At 35.9% G+C, this 21,465-nt stretch overlaps 4 protein-coding genes across 5 annotated transcripts; 2 read left to right on the forward strand and 2 right to left on the reverse strand.

Annotated features, from left to right (window-relative positions):
* The first annotated feature begins 1,356 nt into the window (after positions 1-1,356).
* On the forward strand, positions 1,357-2,345 carry LOC145624507 (chlorophyll a-b binding protein, chloroplastic). The gene has a single exon (XM_081677552.1). The coding sequence runs from the start codon at positions 1,434-1,436 to the stop codon at positions 2,235-2,237; it is 804 nt and encodes a 267-aa protein (XP_081533678.1). The 5' UTR covers positions 1,357-1,433; the 3' UTR covers positions 2,238-2,345.
* Positions 2,346-2,689: 344 nt separating this feature from the next.
* Positions 2,690-3,909, forward strand: LOC145624508 (uncharacterized). Its single transcript, XM_081677553.1, has 2 exons — positions 2,690-3,229; positions 3,309-3,909. The coding sequence occupies exons 1-2, from the start codon at positions 3,190-3,192 to the stop codon at positions 3,809-3,811; spliced, it is 543 nt and encodes a 180-aa protein (XP_081533679.1). The 5' UTR covers positions 2,690-3,189; the 3' UTR covers positions 3,812-3,909.
* Positions 3,910-3,994: 85 nt separating this feature from the next.
* Positions 3,995-14,342, reverse strand: LOC145624505 (uncharacterized). Its single transcript, XM_081677551.1, has 10 exons — positions 13,932-14,342; positions 13,615-13,700; positions 13,395-13,461; positions 7,147-7,289; positions 5,217-5,265; positions 4,985-5,122; positions 4,818-4,898; positions 4,541-4,717; positions 4,320-4,406; positions 3,995-4,201 (listed from the first exon to the last, which is right to left on the reverse strand). The coding sequence occupies exons 1-10, from the start codon at positions 14,175-14,177 to the stop codon at positions 4,139-4,141; spliced, it is 1,137 nt and encodes a 378-aa protein (XP_081533677.1). The 5' UTR covers positions 14,178-14,342; the 3' UTR covers positions 3,995-4,138.
* Positions 14,343-17,008: 2,666 nt separating this feature from the next.
* LOC145624509 (shewanella-like protein phosphatase 1) lies at positions 17,009-21,053 on the reverse strand. 2 transcript variants are annotated; one of them, XM_081677554.1, is made up of 9 exons: positions 20,634-21,053; positions 20,158-20,258; positions 19,070-19,183; positions 18,475-18,687; positions 18,159-18,324; positions 17,872-18,053; positions 17,616-17,704; positions 17,426-17,495; positions 17,009-17,315 (listed from the first exon to the last, which is right to left on the reverse strand). In XM_081677554.1, the coding sequence occupies exons 1-9, from the start codon at positions 20,851-20,853 to the stop codon at positions 17,229-17,231; spliced, it is 1,242 nt and encodes a 413-aa protein (XP_081533680.1). In that variant the 5' UTR covers positions 20,854-21,053; the 3' UTR covers positions 17,009-17,228. The 2 variants fall into 2 exon arrangements, with proteins under 2 accessions (XP_081533680.1, XP_081533682.1); XM_081677556.1 differs by having other exon boundaries at positions 18,159-18,294; positions 20,634-21,050.
* Between the last annotated feature and the right edge of the window lie 412 nt (positions 21,054-21,465).

Here is a 21,465-nt window from a genome sequence, read left to right on the forward strand (position 1 = left end):
TCTTCCTAAAATTTAAGAGTTAAATATAGTATATGTTTGTTGTATGGTCAAAGAAGATTATTATTACTTTCCTAAATTATAGACTATAGTGTTCTTGTATATTGTCATACATATTATTGTCTAAGGAAATAATTAGCTTGATAAAAATGATAATTATCTTGTTATAGTCAGTTGAACCCGAATATGACCTGACTTGGAAATGACCTGGCCTGATTGTAACCTGCAAATTATTGACTTTAACATAACCCGACTAGAGTCCTAGAATTCCCCGACTTGGAAATGACCCAACCTGATTTTAACCCGCAAATTATTGACTTGAACCGAATCCGATTTAAACCCGAGAATGACCCGACCTGAAAATGACCCGACCTGATTATAATCCGCAAATTATTGACTTGAACTAAACCCGACTCAAACCCGTGAATGGCTCGACCTTATTCTAACCCGCAAATTATTGATTTGTACCGAATCTGATTCAAACCCGAGAATTACCCTAACCCGTTTTAACCCGAACTAAACCCGACCTATTATTCAACTGAGCTGAATGTAACCCAACCTGTTATTAACCTGACCTAAACCCGACCCAAACCTGATAAGAAGTATGACCTTACGTGACCTGACTCAAGCATGACCCAACCCAAACCCGACTTGCATAGGTTATGAAGTTAATCCGAATTGACCCGACCCTAACCCGACCCGTTTACCCGAATTGACTGCTCTACTTGTTAGACATTTAGTTCTCGTTTAGTAAAGAGATGCTTGATGAGATTTTAGCCAATATTGGTGTTGAAAAGTAATGGCTTTAAGAAATAGAAGTATTTAAAGTTTAATAAGCAGGTCTGATTTGAAAAACCACGAGTACTCAATTTAGCATTTCGTAAATGTTGTTTGATACAATAGTTGGCCTTAAAGAGTTACTCAAAGTATCTAATACAATCCATTAGTACAATGAATTAATACAATCCGTTATATATGTTAACCACGTATAAGCTAATTACCAAACAAGACATTACTTTCCGATTGCATGGTTTTTAAATCCCACCACTTCTTCCGCCTTTACCAAACTCATGGTCCCAGCCCGGTGGTTGCAAACGATGATCACACAACAAGAACAACAAAAACAGATATCATCATATCCAAACAAGAATAAATTAAAGCAAACCAAAAATCAACCACATGTCCATGACCCTACAAAACTCATCTATCAAAGGCTAGAAAAAAATCTACAACTTCATGGCTTAAACTTTGCCAAGTAATAGACTACCAAAATCTTCCCTAGCAAATAAGAATTCAGATAAAGATATCCCTTAGATAAGTAGATACCCTCATTTCTTCTATATAACCTTACTTCATCACTACAATCTCCATCAAACCCCACTCCATTATTATCACTTCTACTTCCTACTTTCACTTGTGTTTCTCCTTTTTTTACAATGGCATCCTCCACAATGGCTCTATCCTCCCCTTCCCTAGCCGGAAAGGCCGTAAAGCTCGGCCCAACCGCCTCCGAAATCCTCGGAGAGGGAAGGATCACCATGAGGAAGACTGCCGGAAAGCCCAAAACTGTTTCATCAGGCAGCCCATGGTACGGCCCAGACCGTGTTAAGTACTTGGGCCCATTCTCCGGTGAGGCCCCATCATACCTCACTGGTGAATTCCCTGGTGATTATGGTTGGGACACTGCTGGGCTTTCAGCTGACCCAGAGACTTTTGCTAAGAACCGTGAGCTTGAAGTGATCCACTGTAGGTGGGCCATGTTGGGCGCATTGGGCTGTGTTTTCCCCGAGCTTTTGGCCCGTAATGGTGTTAAGTTTGGTGAGGCTGTTTGGTTCAAAGCTGGCTCACAAATCTTCAGCGAAGGTGGGCTTGATTACTTGGGTAACCCAAGTTTGATCCATGCTCAAAGTATCCTAGCCATTTGGGCTTGCCAGGTTATTTTGATGGGTGCTGTTGAGGGTTACCGTGTTGCTGGTGGGCCACTTGGTGAGGTTGTTGACCCACTTTACCCAGGTGGTAGCTTTGACCCATTGGGCCTGGCTGATGACCCGGAAGCTTTCGCCGAGTTGAAGGTTAAGGAGATTAAGAATGGTCGGTTGGCTATGTTTTCTATGTTTGGATTCTTTGTTCAAGCTATTGTTACTGGAAAGGGTCCTTTGGAGAACCTTGCTGACCACCTTGCGGACCCAGTTAACAACAATGCTTGGTCCTACGCCACCAACTTTGTTCCCGGAAAGTGATGTGTTTGTTTAGGATTTTTTAGTGAGAATTTGAGGAGAAATGAATGTAAATTGTGTTTGATCTCAACTCTTTGATGAATGAATATAACCCTTAATTTTGTGTGCTAATCTTGTCACATATTTTATGCACTTGTGCCTATTTCATTTCTATATTAGCTACTATTTGATGATATTTGAACTAAATCAAACCGATAAAGGCTTGAAATGTATACTATTAATCCATCTATATATTCATACAAAGCCCAATCATCTACTTATTAATTTTGATAAGGGTGGATAATTTAATTTATTGTAAGTTGAATTGAATTGAATTTTTTTTAGTTCTAAGGTAAAATTCTATTTATCTAATTGAAAATATTACTCCCTTAATTCATTGTCATTATTGTTAAAGTAAATTTATAATGGATATACATTAGTACTCTTGAAAGGTGAATAAGATTTTTTAAGTGCGAAAGAACCACAAAGGTTGTTGTACACTTGTACATATAACAAGTGGTGTGCAGGAATTTGAACGTGTAATATCGTACACGGACTTTTAACCTTAATCACTAGATTAAGATCTTATCGGTTGGTAGTTGAGTAAGGGGACTAAGCTAATAGTCTAATAACTCTAATTGCTTAGGAAAGAATGAAAGATTGACATAAATGACATTATTAAGCTAGGTCGCTAGGATAAGGCAAGGGTGTTTTGTGTCAAATTTCTTTAAATTTTATACAAATTTGGCGTTTATTAACATCAACCAGCACGAGTGGTCTGGTGGTAGAATAGTACCCTGCCACGGTACAGACCCGTGTTCGATTCCCGGCTGGTGCAACCTTTATGATATTTTTTCGTTAATTTCAATTTGGGTTGAATTGAAAAACGACGTCGTAACATTATTTTCAGGCTTTTATCTTTGATCGTACCATTTCCAATTTCATCTGGAAAAAAATCAAAAAATACACCACAACAATGAATGCTGCATCCAATTCCAGAACCGATTTTATTGCAGGTAATTTCACATTCCAATTTTCTCGATTATATATACTTTATTTATTTATTTTTCATTGACCTAACGACGTCGTTTGCAGACTACGCCGGAGACAGCGATTCCGACACAAACTCCGACGAAATCGCCGATTACTACCAACCGATCTCTTCAATTGACGGCAACGAAGACGGCGATTTGAATAATCCGAATATCAACGGATATCATGATCCGAACGACGCGGTTAATCAACACAGCAGCTTAAGCAACGGCCATGATTACTCTGCTGCCGCTGAGAATGGGGTGAGAACGCTGAATCTAAGTGAAGATGAGGAGGAGAGAGAAAGTGAAGCTGAAGCTGAAGTTGAAGAAGAGGATGAGCAGAGAATGGGAGTGGACTTGGATAGTGCGATGAGGAGAGCAATTGAGGAAGATGAGAGCCGAAGAAATGCCCCGTTGTCGTCGGAGAATGCTGTGAGAGTGATGGAAGCTATGCGTGGTGTTTCCTTCCCTGGAATGCCTCCTGATTGGGTTAGTGACTTGCCGGAGGACCGATGGGTTCATCAACTCCAACGCCTCCGCCAGCCGCCTCATTCTACTGCTTGATCTGTGTGTGCATTGTGCAATGATGTTTGGAGTTTTTGGTTTGATTTGGTGTTGCAATTTGATCATCTGAATTGGAGTACATTTTATGTTTCTGATAATTATAGGCTTAGCTTAGACAATATATTATTAGTACTGAGTTTTTGATACACTAAAAATAATCGCTTATTACAAGTTCACAGCAGCTTTAAATTAAATCTGAATGCTAAATCATGATAATTATTATTGCTCAAAAAAAAAAATTGCAATCTACTCTTACAAATGAATCTATGACTAAGAATTTGTATAAACTACGGAGTACAAATTAATTTGTGCGATGCTTCAATTCTTTCATGCACTGATGTTCTCAATCTCAGCTGTTTTGCTGATTCTCTTCATAATGCCCGCAATAACCTGATTAACGCACAGAAAAGAAACAACAATGAAGACAAAAAGTATGTTAATTAACATATTGGATAGGAATAAGCAAGGCTTCATTTACATGGCATTACCAGCATAGCCAAATGCATACCTTTCCGGGTCCTAATTCGTAGCTCTTGTTCAAGCCTTTGTCCAGGAGAGTTTTCAATGTTGATTCCCATTGAACAGGAGATGTAGCCTATCATATGCAGGTGGTGTCAGTCTCTGGATAAGAATTTTTTTGGCAACAATTTCTAGACAAAGTACTGCACTACTGCAATATAAAAGAAGTTAATCAAGAATAAATTTTTAAAATGATTTGGACAAGTTTACCTGTCGTGCCAATATCTTCTTGATTGTATCCGGGTCCGCATGGGGCTGAACGTCGACATTTGATATGACAGGAATCCGTGGTGTCCTGATCTGTGTTGTGGCCAATGCGGCTTCTAATCTGGAAACTGCTGGTTCCATGAATCTGGTGTGGAAAGCACCACCCACTGCCAATCGTACCTGAATGAAGGTTGTAGATGAATATTTAAAAATAACAATTGTTCATACAGGATTTTGCTAGTTTTGCGACAACTGCACATTATGAGTCACAAAATAATACCGTCATCCGAGCTTTGAAGGATTTTGCCTTGGCTTCTACTGCCTCGATTCCTTTTACACCTCCAGACACTGCATAGTTTCCCTGCCCAAGTAGATTCATTTAATAACTTTTTACATTTAGGGAGATCAATTGACTTTGCATAAAGCAGGGGTCTGAAAGATGTTTACAGGGCAAAGAAAATTCGCAATTTCAACTCTTTCGTCTTCTGAAACTTCTTCATTTGCAGCATCACACAAAGTTTGAACCTTCTCAGCATCCAGGCCAATGACACTAACCATTGCACCTTGTGCAGCATCAGATGCTGCCTGTAAATAGAAATATGGTAGAACCATACATCAGTGATGATTTCATCTTCAAACATACAAAGCATGTATATTAAGCTAATTTTGTATCATTTACCTGCATAGCTTCACCCCTTAGCTTAACTAGCTTCAGGCCATCCTCGAAGCTTCAGTAATTAATGAAGGCAAACACAAGTGAGTACAGAATTCTTATGGAGCAAGCATAGAAATTTTTAGTACTCACTCTACAAAACCAACTTAGTGCTCAAAAAACTGTTTTAGTTAGACCTTTATTGCTAAAGAGTTATGCTACAGAAGATATGCAGTTTAATGTGATCGTTAAACTCATAAACTTTGAAGAATGGACCATCTTAATAAGACCTCGAAGACAACCACTCCTTATAACACTTCACCTTAAAGTCTTGTCCTTCTTGAAATTTTATCTGAAATCAGGTACTAAATTTTAGGCTTTCCAATGATATTTTTAACCATTGTACTACTTTTTGTATATCAGGAAATCACTTCTCCCTTAAAGACATTTATTGTCTCACTTAAGACAATACGACCAGAGTCCTTGCAGCTCAACTATCTGCTCTTGCATGCTATTCATTAGAACTGCAGAACTGCTATCTCTAAACAACATGTGATAGACTCATCATTGGGCCAGCCCATTAAGGTTTATCAGCGTAGGTCCAAGGTGAAAAGTCCATAAATCAAACACAACGGTAAACAACAGGAGCAAGTAGCAGAAGTGGAGAAACATGGAAAGCAGTAGGAGTTGTCAAGGTAGCCAAATTGGGAAAGAGACAAGCTTGAAAAAGATGAGACACCATTTTGTAACCATGGCAAAAAGATTGTTGTTCCCTAAGCTTTGTAAGTCAACTAGTATTAGCTTTAGGGTATTTTGGAGTTTGAGTATATATTGTAAGGAGGGAAGTATAGCCGTTTTCATCCAGAAATTAGTTGAGAGAATTCTCATGAGATTGGTAGCCTAAAGCTGCTTAGAGACTAATAGCCTCAAGCTATTGTATCTTGTAATTCCCTTGTCTTGTAAACTTTTGACTTCCCAGATTAATCGAAAATCACTCAAGCTTTCCCTTAATTTGCATTAAAATATCTTTAATTATAGTGTTAGAAAAACGGTCTCTAACACAACATCCCAAAGGTTAGCAACTTCAACCTCAACTATAAGCATTCTGTGGCTGCTAAAAGGACGGATCCACAAGGATATGTGATTTGCATTAACAACTGTTTGAGAATGACATCATCATCTATTTACAAAGTTCACATTATTCAAGAATTGTGCACATAGAATAACTAATACATAAATGTTGTCGATTATTTTTAGGTGGGAGCCAGACCAGAATACTAGCTAGGAATAATAGCTAAGGAGAGAAAGCAAGTTCTAATTGTCTTTAAAAAAGGCCCAAATGACTAAAAGATTAACAACCCAAATGAAACACAGTTATATACTAGTTAGCAGAACCTTAATATATTGGATTTGATCTAATCTCAGTCAGTAACTTAAAATTATTTTAAAGTCCAGGAATCTTGGCAGGCTGATGCAAGTAAAAAAAGTATAAGGGTTTTGGAAGTTTGAGAGAAGAACTATAGTTCCATGTCCTAAACTCCTAAAGTGCAGAGTAACTAGGAAATTAAGAATATTCAAAGCAGCCCCCCCCCCCCCCTTCTTTTCCCACGGAGCTAATTTCAACTGATCTAGGGGCGTAACATTTGGAAGATAAGACCCGTCATTAATTTCATTCTTGCAATTCTCTATCTCTTGAAAGGGCAAAAGCAATGTTTAAGTTATCTAAACTCCAAAAGCCTATGGCCTTGCATGAACACATAGGGAGAATAAAGTTGATGTAACAAGATCCAAAATCCCGTAACTATGACTAACATTTTCCATCAAATAACATGGATATTCCGTGGCTTTAACTCTAGATTAAGGGGCAAGTTTTATAAGGAGTATTAGAAGATCAATTCCTAATAAGTATCAAGCAACAGACAATAGAAAGAGAAATACATAGTGTAACTTGACACACCTGAAAGCTCCTGCAAATGCAAGAGCTGTGTATTCTCCCAAACTTAAACCACATGTCACATCCACAGAATCAATTATTTGTTGGCCTCCCTCTCGAGCACGCAATATCTCAACAGCAGCTAAACTTGTAACATAAAGAGCTGGCTGTACACATAAAACATAGGATTGAATAATGTCCCCTTTTTGGAGTGGGCAATCGTAACATAATTCATATATAAAATATAAAAATAAAACCTCTAGATGGTCAGAAACTTAAATTGACATCAGATACATAAATTCGGTTTTCTGGATATAAGAATGATCAAGAGGAGAAAATTATAGTTGTACTTCGTAGTTAATATCACACAAAGATCTAATACAGTTTGCCATTGAACATTTAGCATTTTCTTGAGGCCAATGGAAGTTATAGAGCAGATGTTTTTGATAGGATGTATATATTACGGATACAGAATACTTGACAGTATATACAATAAGATCCATGGAAAAACTATATACCACTAGAGTTGTCAATTCGGGTAAACGGGTCGGGTTTAGATCGGGTAAGAGTAGGTCAGCTCAACTCGGGTCGGGTCAATTCGGATTAATTCCATAACCTATGCAGGTTGGGTTTGGATTAGGTCATGCTTGAGTCGGGTCACGTCGAGTCATACTTCTTATCGGGTTTGGGTCAGGTTTAGGATGTATTAATAACAGTTGGGTTACATTCGGGTCGGGTGAATAATAGGTCGGGTTTTCACGGGTTAAAACAGGTTAGGGTAATTCTCGGGTTCGAGTCGGGTTCGATTCAAGTAAATAATTTGCGGGTTAGAATCAGGTCGGGTCATTCTCGGGTTTGAATCGAGTTCGGTTCAAGTCAATAATTTGCGGGTTATAATCAGGTTGGGTCATTTCCAAGTCGGGTCATTCTCGGATTCAAGTCGGGTTATGTTCAAGTCAATAATTTGCAGGTTACAATCATGTCAGGTCATTTCCAATTCAAGTCATATTCGGGTTCAACTAACTATAAATAGAAAAATTATCATTTTTATCAAGCTAATTATTTCCTTTGACTATAATATATATGACAATATACTAGGAGACTATAGTCTATAATTTGGGAAGATAATTAACTCCTTTGACCATACAACAAATATATACTATATTTAACTCTTAAATTTGAGGATGATGATCCTTTCTTTTGCTGGCTGGACCGACTTGGTCTCCTTGGACAAAATGCTTTAATCAACAACAATAAGGTGGTTTAAATTGCATTTAAGGTGATTTGAAATCGGGTCAGGAACAATTTGGGGGTTGAATTTAAGTCGGGTCAATAACAAGTCGTGTTAATTTCGAGTCGGGTAAGTAACAGATTGAGTTGAATTTTTTGGTCGGGTGAGTAATAGGTCTGGTAAAATTCGGGTCGAGACAATAACAAGTCAGGTTGAATCTGGGTCAGGTCAATAATCAGTCGGGTTGATTTCAGGTCGGGTTTGTAACATGTTGGGTTAAATTCGGGTCGGGTTAGAAATGGGTTGGGCTGAATTCACGTCAGGTTAGTAACAAGTCGAGTTAAATTCGGGTTTTAACGGGTTAAAACATGTTAAGGTTAGGGTCAATTTCGGTTCAAGTTGGGTTCGGTGCAAGTTAATTAAATTGGCCGTTGAAAACCAGTAAATCGGTGCAATTGGTAAACCGGTAAATTAGCCGTTTAACAGCAAATTGGATGGTTCCACACACCCAATTGGACTCCCGAAGGATATTAAGGATCATGGTAAACATTTTGGCAATTTTTATTTCTGGTTAAAAGAATGTCAAAAAAATTCCAAAATTGAAGGCTAATGTCCACGCATTTTAAGAAATTTTGGAGATTTCGGGGCCCGACGTCGAAAAGGCTTGAAATTCTATGGGATACATATCGGGGTCATATAATGCCGTGTGGACCATATATGATTATTAGTTGTTGCCATAAATGTTCGTGGTAGGCTTGAATTAACGAAAACAGTGCAAGTTGTAAACCGATAAATTGGTCATTTAACAGCAAATTGGATGGTTCAACACACCCAATTGGACTCCCGGAATGTATTAGGGACCATGGTAAATATTTCGGCAATTTTTATTTCCAAGTGAAAAAAAAGTAAAAAAAATCCAAAATTGAAGGCAAATATTCACGTTTTTTGTAAAATTTAGAGGTTTCGGGGCTCAGTGTAGAGAAGTCTTGATATTTTAGGGGATACATGTAGGGGTAATATAATGTCGTATGGAATCATATATGATCATTATATGATGTCATAAATGTTCGTAGTATGCTTGAGTCAATGAAATCCGTGCAAGTTGTAAACCGGTAAATTAGCCGCTATGTTACATTGACATGGGTACGGGTATCCGATATTGGTATGGATCCAAGTGTCCGATTCGCCATTTTCAAAATTTTAGGACACGGGGACTCCATCTTAACTTAGGACTCGGGTACGGATACGGCAATATAAATTACGATAATCGTAGCAAGTCCCTATAAAAAAATTAGCAATTTTTATTTTAAATTAGACTGTATAATGTACTCTATACAGTACTACTACTTTTTTTTGTAAACGAAAAGTAGTACTACTACTAGTCAACTACCTAAATACCTAATATAATAGTCGAATACTGCCAAAACTATTGATACTGTCAAATTTTAAAAACATCTATTTAAATTTCTGTAAAAAGAGAAAGTGGAGTATAGGTTAAATAAAAGACTCCACCATTCATTTTATATTTCTCTATTCTCTCTCCTATTGAGTGTTACTATTCGCCATTTTTGAAGTTCCAAGCTCCACCTTCAACCTCTTCCCTGCTATTTTTGAAGTTCCAAGACAACTATGCCATACCCGAGAGCCAAACGGAGTGTCCGGAACAGATTTCATACCTATGAAGCCAAAAATGGCGTGTCCAAGTAACATAGATTGGCCGTTTAAAGGCAAATTGGATGGTTCCACTAACCCAATTGGACTCCCGGAGGGTATTAAGGACCATGATAAACATTTAGGCAATTTCAATTTCTGGACGAAAAAAAGTCGAAAAATCCAAATATTGAAGACTAATATCCACGCTTTTTGAGAATTTTGAAGGTTTCGAGTCCCAGTGTCGAAAAGTCTCGAAATTCTATAGGATACATTTTGGGGTCATATAATGTCGTTTGGAACCATATATAATCATTTTTTATTGTTAAAATGTTCGTGGTAGGTTTGAGTTAATAAAATCGGTGCAAATTGTAAACCGGTAATTTGGTAGTTTAAAGGCAAATTGGATGGTTCCACCCACTCAATTGAACTCCCGAGGGGTATTAGGGACCATGGTAAACATTTCGACAATTTTTATTTCCGTGCGAAAAAAAGTCAAAACAATCCAAAATTGAAGGCTTATATCCACGTTTTTTGAGAAATTTTGGAGGATTCAGGGCCAGGTGTCGAAAAGCCTTGAGAGTTTAGGGAATGCATCTTAGGGTCGTATAATGACGTTTGGAACCATATATGATCATTATATGTTGTCATAAATGTTCATGGTAGGTTTGATTTAAAGAAATCGATGCAAGTTATAAACCGATAAATAGGTCGTTTAAAGGCAAATTGGATGGTTTCACCCACCCAATTGGACTTCCGAAGGGTATTAGGGACCATGGTAAAAATTTCAGCAATTATTATTTCCGGGTGAAAAAAAGTCTAAATATTCCAAAAATAAAGGCTAATATCCACGTTTTTTGAGAAATTTAGGAGGTTTCGGGGCCCGGTATCAAAAAGCCTTGAGATTCTAGGGAATACATCTCAGGGTCATATAATGTCGTTTGGAACCATATATGATCATTATTTGTTGTCATAAATGTTCGTGGTAAGCTTGAGTTAATGAAATCGGTGCAAGTTTTATACCCGTAAATTAGCCGTTTAAAGGCAAATTGGATGGTTTCATCCACCCAATTGGACTCCCACAGGGTGTTAGAGACCATGGTAAACAATTCGGCAATTTTTATTTCCAAGCGAAAAAAAAGTCAAAAAATTCCAAAATTAAAGGCTAATATCCACACTTTTTGATAAATTTTTTAGGTTTCGTGGTCCGGTGTCGAAAAGTCTTGAAATTATAGGGGATATATCTTGGGGTCATATAATGCCGTTTCGAACCATATATGATCATTATTTGTAGTCATAAATGTTCGTGGTAGGCTTCAGTTAATGAAATCGATGCAAGTTGTAAATCGGTAAATTAATCGTTTAAAGGCAAATTGGATGGTTCCACCCACCCAATTGGACTCCCGGAGGATATTAGGGACCATGGTAAACATATCGGCAATTTTTATGTCCGGGCGAAAAAATGTCAAAAATTTCCAAAATTGAATGCTAATATCTACGCTTTTTTAGAAATTTCGAATGTTTTGGGGCCAGGTGTTGAAAAGCATTGATATTTTTGGGGATACATCTCGGGGTCATATAATGTCGTTTGAAACCATATATGATCATTATATGTTGTCATAAATATTCGTAGAATGCTTGAATTAATGAAATCCGTGCAAGTTGTAAACCGGTAAATTAGTCGTTTAAAAACAAATTGGATGGTTCTACGTAGCCAATTGGACACCCGAAAGGTATTAGGGACCATAGTAAACATTTCTGCAATTTTAATTTCCGGGTAAAAAAAGTCTAAAAAATTCCAAAATTGAAGTATAATATCCACGCTTTTTGAGAAATTTTGAGGTTTCGGGTAGAGCTGTCAATTCAGGTAAACGTGTCAGGTTTGGGTCGGTAATAGTGGGTCGGGGCGACTCAGGTCGGGTCAATTCGGATTAATTGCATAACCTATGCGGGCGGGTTTAGGTCGGGTCATGCTTTAGTTAGGTCACGTCGGGTCACACTTTTATCGGGTTTGGGTCGGGTTAATAACAGGTCGGGTTACATTCGGGTCGGGTGAACAATAGGTCGGGATTAATTCGGGTTTTCACGGGTTAAAACGGATTAGGGTAATTCTCGGATTCGAGTTGGGTTCGGTTCAAGTCAATAATTTGCAGGTTATAATCAGGTTGGGTCATTCTCGGGTTTGAGTCGGGTTCGGTTCAAGTCAATAATTTGCAGGTTATAATCAGGTCGGGTCATTTTCAAGTCGGGTCATTCTCGGGTTCATGTCGGGTTCGGTTGAAGTCGATAATTTGCAGGTTATAATAAGGTTGGGTCATTTTCAAGTCGGGTTATGTTCAAGTCAATAATTTGGAAGTAACAATAAGGTTGGGCCATTTCCAAGTAAGGTTATTCGGGTTTAACTAACTATAAGTAGATAATTATCATTTTTATCAAGCTAATTATTTCCTTTGAATATAATATATATGGCAATATACTAGGGAATTATAGTCTATAATTTAAGAAGATAATTATCTCCTTTGACCATACAACAAATATATACTATATTTAACTCTTAAATTTGAGGATGATGCTCCTTTCTTTTGCTCGCATGGATCGACTTGGTCTCCGTAGACAAAATGCTTTGATCAACAATAATAAGGTGGTCTAAATTGCATTTAAAGTGATTTGAAATCGGGTCAAGAACAATTTGTGTTGAATTTAGGTCCGGTCAATAACAAATCGTGTTGATTTCAAGTCGGGTTAGTATCAGATCGGGTTGAATATTTGGGTCGGGTTAGTAATAGGTTTGGTAAAATTCGGGTCGGGTCAATAACAAGTCGGGTTGAATTTGGGTCAGGTCAATGACAAGTCAAGGTTGATTTCGGGTCGGGTTTGTAACAGGTTGGGTTAAATTCGAGTCGGGTTAGGAACGGATCAGGTTGAATTTAGGTTAGGTTAGTAATAAGTCAGGTTAAATTCGTGTTTTGACGGGTTAAAACGGGTTTGGGTCAAATTCAGTTCAAGTCGAGTTTGATTCAGGTTAATAATTTACGAGTTACATTCGGGTCGGGTCATCTCTAAGTCAGTTTATGTTCGGGTTCGGGTCTCACATACTCGGGCCAACTTGGGTATAGGGTTGGTTTCAGGTCGGGTTTGGATCACCATTTTTTCGGGTTTAGATGGGTCGGTTAATAATCGGGTTTAAGTCGGTATTTCGGGTCGGGTCAACTTTTGATAGCTCTATATACCACTAGGATAAGCTTGTTAGCTTTAGCTTAGCTCAATTCTACATATAAAGGCAAAGATTATCGATATAACAATATACCGCATTAAAAAAAAAAAAATAATAGTAATTTTAAGCTATATATTTATAAAGTTGCAGAAAATACACTTCATTTTCAGAAGATACCTGACTTAAGACAGTTGTATTGAGCTTTTCCTTTGGTCCATTGATGCATATCTCCAAAAGATCAAAGCTACAAATGTTAAGGGCCAGAAATAAATCAATTAAAGCATACAAACAAAAAACTCCCACCTCAACCATCAAAGATAAACACTGCAAACCTAAACCCGGCATCCGGCCCCGGAAAAAAATCTAATGCAGAAAAAAGCATCACAATTAAGCATACCCCATAATGTCATTAGCTTTCTTAAACAAGGCAGCAGCTGCAGGCACATTCTGAGCCTCTGCACCCATTCCTAAAGCTTGAGCTCCCTGAAAACAATGCCAGCCCCCAAAATTAACACAAACCCACTATTTGATTATTTCTACACTTGAAGATGCAATTAATCCGTTATAATTCTACAATGCGGATCAATAATCTCAATTTTATATACCAATTTAACCTACTAATACATCAAATCTCTGAATTCTCACAAGAAAACATCAAATATTAAATGAATTATGCGAAAATCAAAGATAAAAAAAATTGCAAAGAACAATGACCTGCCCAGGAAAGAGGAAAGCGCAAGAAGGCTTATAATCGGAGAATAAAGCGTCATCAACAGCAGTTTGAGAAGGGGATCCAGTAGAAACGCTCATAAAAACCCTAGTTCCGTGAGGCTTAATTCGTAGATTGCCGCCATTTTTAAACCCAAAGAAGCTTGAAAACTTTTGGGTTTTAAGGGATTGAGAGTAGTTTAATGGGGTTTTTTTCAGAGAGACTGAAGGTAGAATTAGGGAAGATGCCATGATTGAGAGAGTGTGAGAAGTGGAAGAGAGATAGTATAGCAGCAGAGGAGAGAAAAATGGTGGCAGTTTAGGAATCAACCTGTATAAGTTTGGGAATTGCGGAGTTTACAAGGTTAAACAATTAATTAAACACATAATAAGTATAGACTTGTAGTTCATAGTTGTTAATTTGGTTGGAAATACTGAATTCAAACTCCACAAGTCTTCCTTTCAAAAAATATATATGGCCCGTTGACGTACATTAAAAACACTAATCGGGTAATCCTTCATTGAGTAACCCCTAATCATGTAATTCCGGCCACATGATATAACCAGCTATATATGTTTTGTTTTTTTTCCCGATCCAACTACGTATGAAAGTTTGTAATAGCTTGTATTTGTTTATTTATTAATGGTGCAATGAGGGAACCCTAATACGGAGTAACATATAAAAAAAAAAAAAAAAAAGAGTTGTAGCAAACAAATGGTGCAAATGAGGGATACTCTAATAAGAATTTCTTTATTAAAAAAAAAAATCAACCAATTAAAATGAGTTGTAGCAAACTAATGGTGCAAATGAGGGTCCTAATAAGATAATAAATCAAATAATTAAACAAGTCATAGCAATATATTTTTAACAGCAAGCAACATACAAGTATCACCTTACGTCAAAAGTTTGGAGAATTTTTTGAAGCAACATTGTATTGGATAAAAAATTTTATACGGCGTAAGAATGGTTTGCGTTTAGAATGAAACATTAGAATGTGAAAAGAAAGAAATAATACGCAGTAAAATACATTGATTTGGAGTCACGGGAAGAGATCAAGGATCAAATGACGGAGGAATACAACTTAAAATTAGGGGTGAGCAAAAAATCAGGGTACCCTGAATCGGAACCGGAACCTGTTAGGAACCGCAGGTTCCGGAACCAGAACCTGTACAAGAAGTTCCGGTTCCGGGTAGCAAACTGGAGAACCTGTTGTAATAGGTTCCGGTTCAGGTTCTCAATTTTTTGGAACCGGAACTTGAACCTGTAGGGTACCCTGTACCTGATAAAAGTATCACTTAATTTCAAATTATACACTAAGGGCATGTTCTCTTCCGTTGAAATTCAGTTCAGTTCAGCTCTTAATTTACGTCTAATGATATTGCTAATGATATAAAGCCAAATTTCATTCTTTTAAGCTTTTATTACAACGACGACGACGACGACAACAGCAATAATAATAATAATAATAATAATAATAATAATAATAATAATAATAATAATAATAATAATAATAATAATAATAATAATAATATTAACAATAATAATAATAATAATAATAATCAATAAGTAATAAATAATAATAATAATAATCATCAATAAATAATAATAATAACAATAATAATTGAAATAATAATACTAATAATAATAATCAATAAATAATAATAATAATCATCAATAAATAATAATAATAATAATAATAACAATAACAATAATAATAATAATAATAATAATAATAATAATAATAATAATCAATAAATAATAATAATAATCATCAATAATTAATAATAATAATAATAATATTAATAATAATAATAATAATAATATGTACATTTGTATATACACATATGTATAGTAATAAATAATCAAAGATCACTAATCCGTAGTTAAAAATCACTAATTAATACGTTCAGTTCAGTTCTGTTCAGCTCAGTTCAGTTCGGTTCAGTTCAGTTCAGCTGAGTTCAGTCAATCGGAATAGGCCCTAATTCTTACTCAATTTTTAAATAATAAATATCAAAATTACAATTATAAAAATATATATATTAAATTTGTTAGACAACTACTATTAGTTTGTCTTATTTGCAAGTTGCAAATATTATAAATTAGTGACCAACCAGTTTTTTATTAAAATTTCCGCGAAAAAGTTAGTGAGTATATTATAATACAGGGTACCCTGAATCGGAACCGGAACCTACAGGTTCCGGTTTCGGTTCCCAATTTCCAGGAACCTGTTCAACAGGTTCCGGTTCCGGTTCCGATTCTCATTTTGAGGAACCTGTTGCAACAAGTTTCGGTTCCTGGAATTTTTACTGGGTACCCTGTTATGCTCACCCCTACTTAAAATGATAGAATCCACATTATATTACATTTTTTGCTACATGCTTCCTCTATTTCTATTTAATTGACTCATAGCCTTTCGCACAATAGTGAAGGAAATTAGAGAGGAATTGTGTGTACGCCGTATAATTCACCTTTTTACCCTTAAAAGTTGTCCTTAGTCCTCACATACACTTTATAAGGGTATTTTAAAGAATTTATCTACCAAAAACTTACCTAATAAAGTATGGATCAAGTAATACGAAGTATAATATTTAGATTTGTTTGCCACATTATATCAAAGAATTTATTTTCCGTTTTAGGGGTCTATTCTCATTTACTGAGCTGAGCTGAACTGAATTGTTTATGAGTGAAGGAAATTAGAAACTGAACTGAGTTAAACTAAAATTAAGCTGAAAAAAACATACCCTAATTTTTTTTTTTTTTTTTTTTTTTTGACAGGAGGCCCTTAATTAGTGTGTTAAGGTGTCAGACACTATTTTAGTTGACACCTTCCTTTTATCATGCTTGCCAACACACTATTTTAATGATTAATATCTCTAACTTTCGGCATGGTAAATTATTAAAAGTGAATATTAATATAAAATATACATTGAGATGATTTAAACAGAATTTCACGCGACTATGTTTCTATAAATCACGAAAGCTAGTCAAATTGTAGTTTGTAAATAATGTAAAAGTTAATTTGTGTCAACTAAAAACAAAACGGAGGAAGTATGTGATAATATTGTTTGCTATGATGATGGATTTTGCATATGTCGAGTTAACCACGACGATTTATCTTAAGTGATAGTATAATTGTTTTCGTTCATCAACAATCAACATAGCAACAAAATTGTGATCTTTTAATGAAACGAGCAATAAACACAACCATTATTATCAACAAACGAACATATTGGCTCAATATTTACAAGATTGGCCAAATTAATCATATTGCTTCCATCCCAGTTACATTTTCTTTTGTTTTATAAGTAGCTGAGAACCTGTAATTCATTGGACGCATCACCATGGCTTCTAATTGCTCTTGCTTTGTCGCCGTTGATTTCCAAAACCTAACAGAAATATTGACATGTAAGACACCCTAAAAAAACTACACAACCATTATTTGAACTTCCGCGAATTTTTTTTTTTTAAGCACAAAGCTACAAAATAGAAACTTTACCTCTGGTCTTGAATTAAGAACTCCACTAGACATTCCTACATCAACGCGCCATATGCTACAATTGTATTCACTACAAATCCATACAAAATATATCAAATTTTGAGAGTGAGTTCAGGAAAGCATTACAACTGTGCAATATAATTAGGAAGCCACCCCAGGTATACTGCATGCTATCAATTTAACCACATACCAATTCACCCCATCAATCTGAGGGGTATGACCCACCACCATCACTTTAGCACCAAGAGCCCGTAAAGTTTCTTCAAGCATTTCATGTATCTTAAAAAAAATATAAAATAAAATAAATAAATAGAAAAATAAAAAGAAGTTAATCAGAATGCAGCATTCAATTTCCGGAAGGTATCTGCATCATTCTTGAGTTTTGATAAAACAGGGAAGTTTTGAACATATCTATACATGCAACTTAGAAAGCAGAAAATTCTTGCCTGGTTAATTTCATAGTCAGCCAAATCTGAAGTATCTCTTGAGTATAAGCGATTCCAAACAACACTATCATATCCCCTCGTGGCAATGAAAGGAAGAGGGGATGTAGTATCTTCGTCATTGTCATGCTCCACTCTCATCCAATGGGAAACCTCTTTGTTCATCCTCTCTATGCCATAACCAACTAAATAACCAAATTCTTGTTATATGAGTTGAGAGTCAAACATCAAAACTTTTTTAAAAAAAAGCCAAAACAAAAGCATTTAAAGGATGAGTTCATAGTACACACCATGGTGAGGAAGAAGTCCACCGTGACAAAAGACCCAATCATTAACTTGAAGGACAATGGGATGCCGTGCTAATTCACGAGCAAGTCGGCCTCCTGGTTGAAGGAGGACTGACCGGGCAATAATTCCTCTCTGCTTCTGTCCTAATACATGTGTATTATTACAAGACTATCGTCAAAAAACACAGCATGAATAAAAAGCATGAGACTGACTGCTGAAACTTCATCAGAAATGCCAAACTCGGCAAATAATAGATGCATAAGCATAACAAAGTGGGAATTGATTTGTAATATCAAGCAGAACAAAAAGTCCCAATACCTTAATTAGACTCCAAGGATCAAAGTTATTTTGGTATTTTTGACGATCTTCTTTCCGCCTCTCTGAAACAGCATTCCAACCAATAAAAGCTTCATCCCAATTGTGATTACACTCATTCAAGTACTCTAGGAAATCCATGCACTCTTCAAATCCCCCAGAATCAACGTATCTATAATCACCTTCTATGTTCATGGTTTCGTGATTTCCATTGACCTATCCAAGGAATAAAGAAAGGTTTCAACAAAATAATTACTACCTCCGTATTTGCAACAAAGGAATATTTTATATCTCACGAATAATACCCCTTTGTTGCAAATAATAGTTAACGGAGGTAGTATAACAAAATCAATTTATGAACTGGCTAAACCTATAACAATGGCATCTTCAAAGCAGGAAAAAAAAGGGAAGCTAGGAATTCATGTTGTATGAGGGTGAACAATGACTAAAAAAAATAGAGGTATATGAAGGACAAAAAAGGTTGGTTTTAACATCAGAAGGACATTTCATGATCTCACTAAAAAACAAAGATAATAAACATATCACCATGACACCATGGCTTATAAATCAACAGTCACATCCAAACACACGCACATACCTGGAAGACAGCTCCTCCTTCCACTCTTGCCTGAATATCAAGAGACCGCAACAATGACAAGATAGCTATTTCATCCTCCCCTCGATCAAGTATATCTCCAAGCTGTATCAACACCTATTTCATGATAAACAAAGCAAGTATAAGTGACCCATTTAGACTCAAAATTGAGCTTCCCACACCATCAAATTACAATATATAAATTTTACTGTAACTTGGAGCACAAAGCCCATTCCAACGCGCCTTCATTTGGGCTAGATGTGTAAGGCACTTCCCTACAACACATATGCAGCTAAGCTGCCTCTCACACAAATCAAGAAGTCGCGTATAGGTTAAACAATTAACAAATCTATCATATATATACACAATGTCAGAAACAACATTCCCAAAACTCTTCCTATCCAACCATATGTCCATATCAAGTACTCAACTCTCTGACATAAGTATAGATACTTATCACATTATCTTGCACCGAAAAGATGCAAGTACATATAAATAGCAGTGTAAACACTAGACAGATGATTAACAATCAACAATTAACACTAATTGAACAATTAATCAATCTATTATATATACACAATGTTAGAAACAACATTCCCAAAACTCTACCTATCCAACCATATCTAGTACTCAACTTGCTGACATAGGTATAGCTACTTATCACATAATCTTGCACCGAAAAGATGCAGATGTACATATAATGGCACTGTAAACACTAGACAGATGAACCAACAATCAAGGATTAACAAAATAACCGAGTCTGAATAAGATAACCACTAGACAAATGAATCAACACTCAACACTAATAACTAAGACACGCCTTCGTGCCTTGATCACAATGCTGGAAACACCGTAAATTGGCAGTGACAATATCAATCCTTGCAACTAGAACGCAATTACAAGGACACAAACTGTTTGTATGGAAAACTATTGTTTTTTTTTATTATTATTATTGGATGAAAAACTATTGTATTATAAATCTAGAAAGGTGTAACATATAGATATTCACATATTACAATTCATCATGATTATCCATCAATCCATCATCTCCCATGGAATCATACAAACAAGGACATGGTATTAGAGCATACCGTCTCGCCGCCAGTCCACAAGTCTCGACCATCTGAACTCAAGACTCCGGCCATGTTGAGCGCCCATCTTGCCTTAGACAAATCTCCATGCAAATCCCCCACTACACAATTCACAAGATTTCAATGACAACAAAAATTAAAGCTTCAAACTTAAAAACATTTCACCACTTTTAACAAGAAATAACTATCACATACAACTATACTCCTAATCTGTAATCATTTCTAATGTTAATTGTAATCATGGCTTAATTTACACTTTATTTACAGAATTTTTAACCATATAATTATAGGCATCCTCTTAAAAATTCTGAACTTTCCCACAAATTCCAACTTTACAATAAAAAAGTCTTCAAACCCACTTGCCAATTATCATAATTTTACAAAATATACCCAAAAATCATCTCAAAAATCAAATAATTATAGCAAAAAATTATGAAATAAAATTGCGAAAAACAAATAAGAGAGAGAAAACGAACCAGCGACAATTCGACGATCAGGAGCAGAGACGAAAGTGGGAGGATCGCCGGTGATAATTATGGGCTTCAAATCTTTACCTTTAACATTGAAATTAATAGGGTCATTATTACTATAATTGATTATATTATTGTAATTTTCTGGGGTTTTAAAATTTTGAGAGAGAGAAAATTTGATGGGAAAAAATTTGTATGGTTTTAAACAAAGAGATAGAGAAGCCATTGAAGTTTAGTGTTCTTCAGTTTACTCCACATATCACTGGCTCACTGCTACTGTTAGCTAATTTACAAGATACAAACCAGGAATTCTTAAGGTTTAGCACATCTTTTTGTTCTTATTGTCCGTTTTAAAAGTAAATTAACTAACTACCAATAAAAAGCTGGATTAGGTGATAAGAGAGTTGTCCCCCTTAAAAAAAAAAAGAGTTGTTCCCGACTTACAGTCGTTTTAACTTAATAATAAATCATGTAGTGTGTTTAGTGATTAGCTTTTTTTATGACCATACCATGTGGTCGGGGTTATAACTTATAAGTAACCCCCTGTAAGTAAGTTCTGGCCGACTAATTAACCTTTAACAAGTAACCACTGACTGACTGAGGGTTTGTTCTCTTCAAATTATTTTCATTTCAGTTTTTAATTTTCTTCTCTCATAAAATATTCAGTTTAGTCAATCAGAACAGGCCTTGAGTAACCCCTGAATAGGTTTTCTTTACAAGTAACCCGACCACACAAAGATTGAAATGCAAATGATATATGAAGTAACTAAATTAGATTCTACCTTATCGTTACAAAATATTGATCTTATATTTTAAGCTTGTAGATATCAATTAAACC

Source organism: Chenopodium album, chromosome 3 (assembly GCF_948465745.1).
Source record: "Chenopodium album chromosome 3, dcCheAlbu1.1, whole genome shotgun sequence".
NCBI lineage: Eukaryota > Viridiplantae > Streptophyta > Magnoliopsida > Caryophyllales > Amaranthaceae > Chenopodium > Chenopodium album.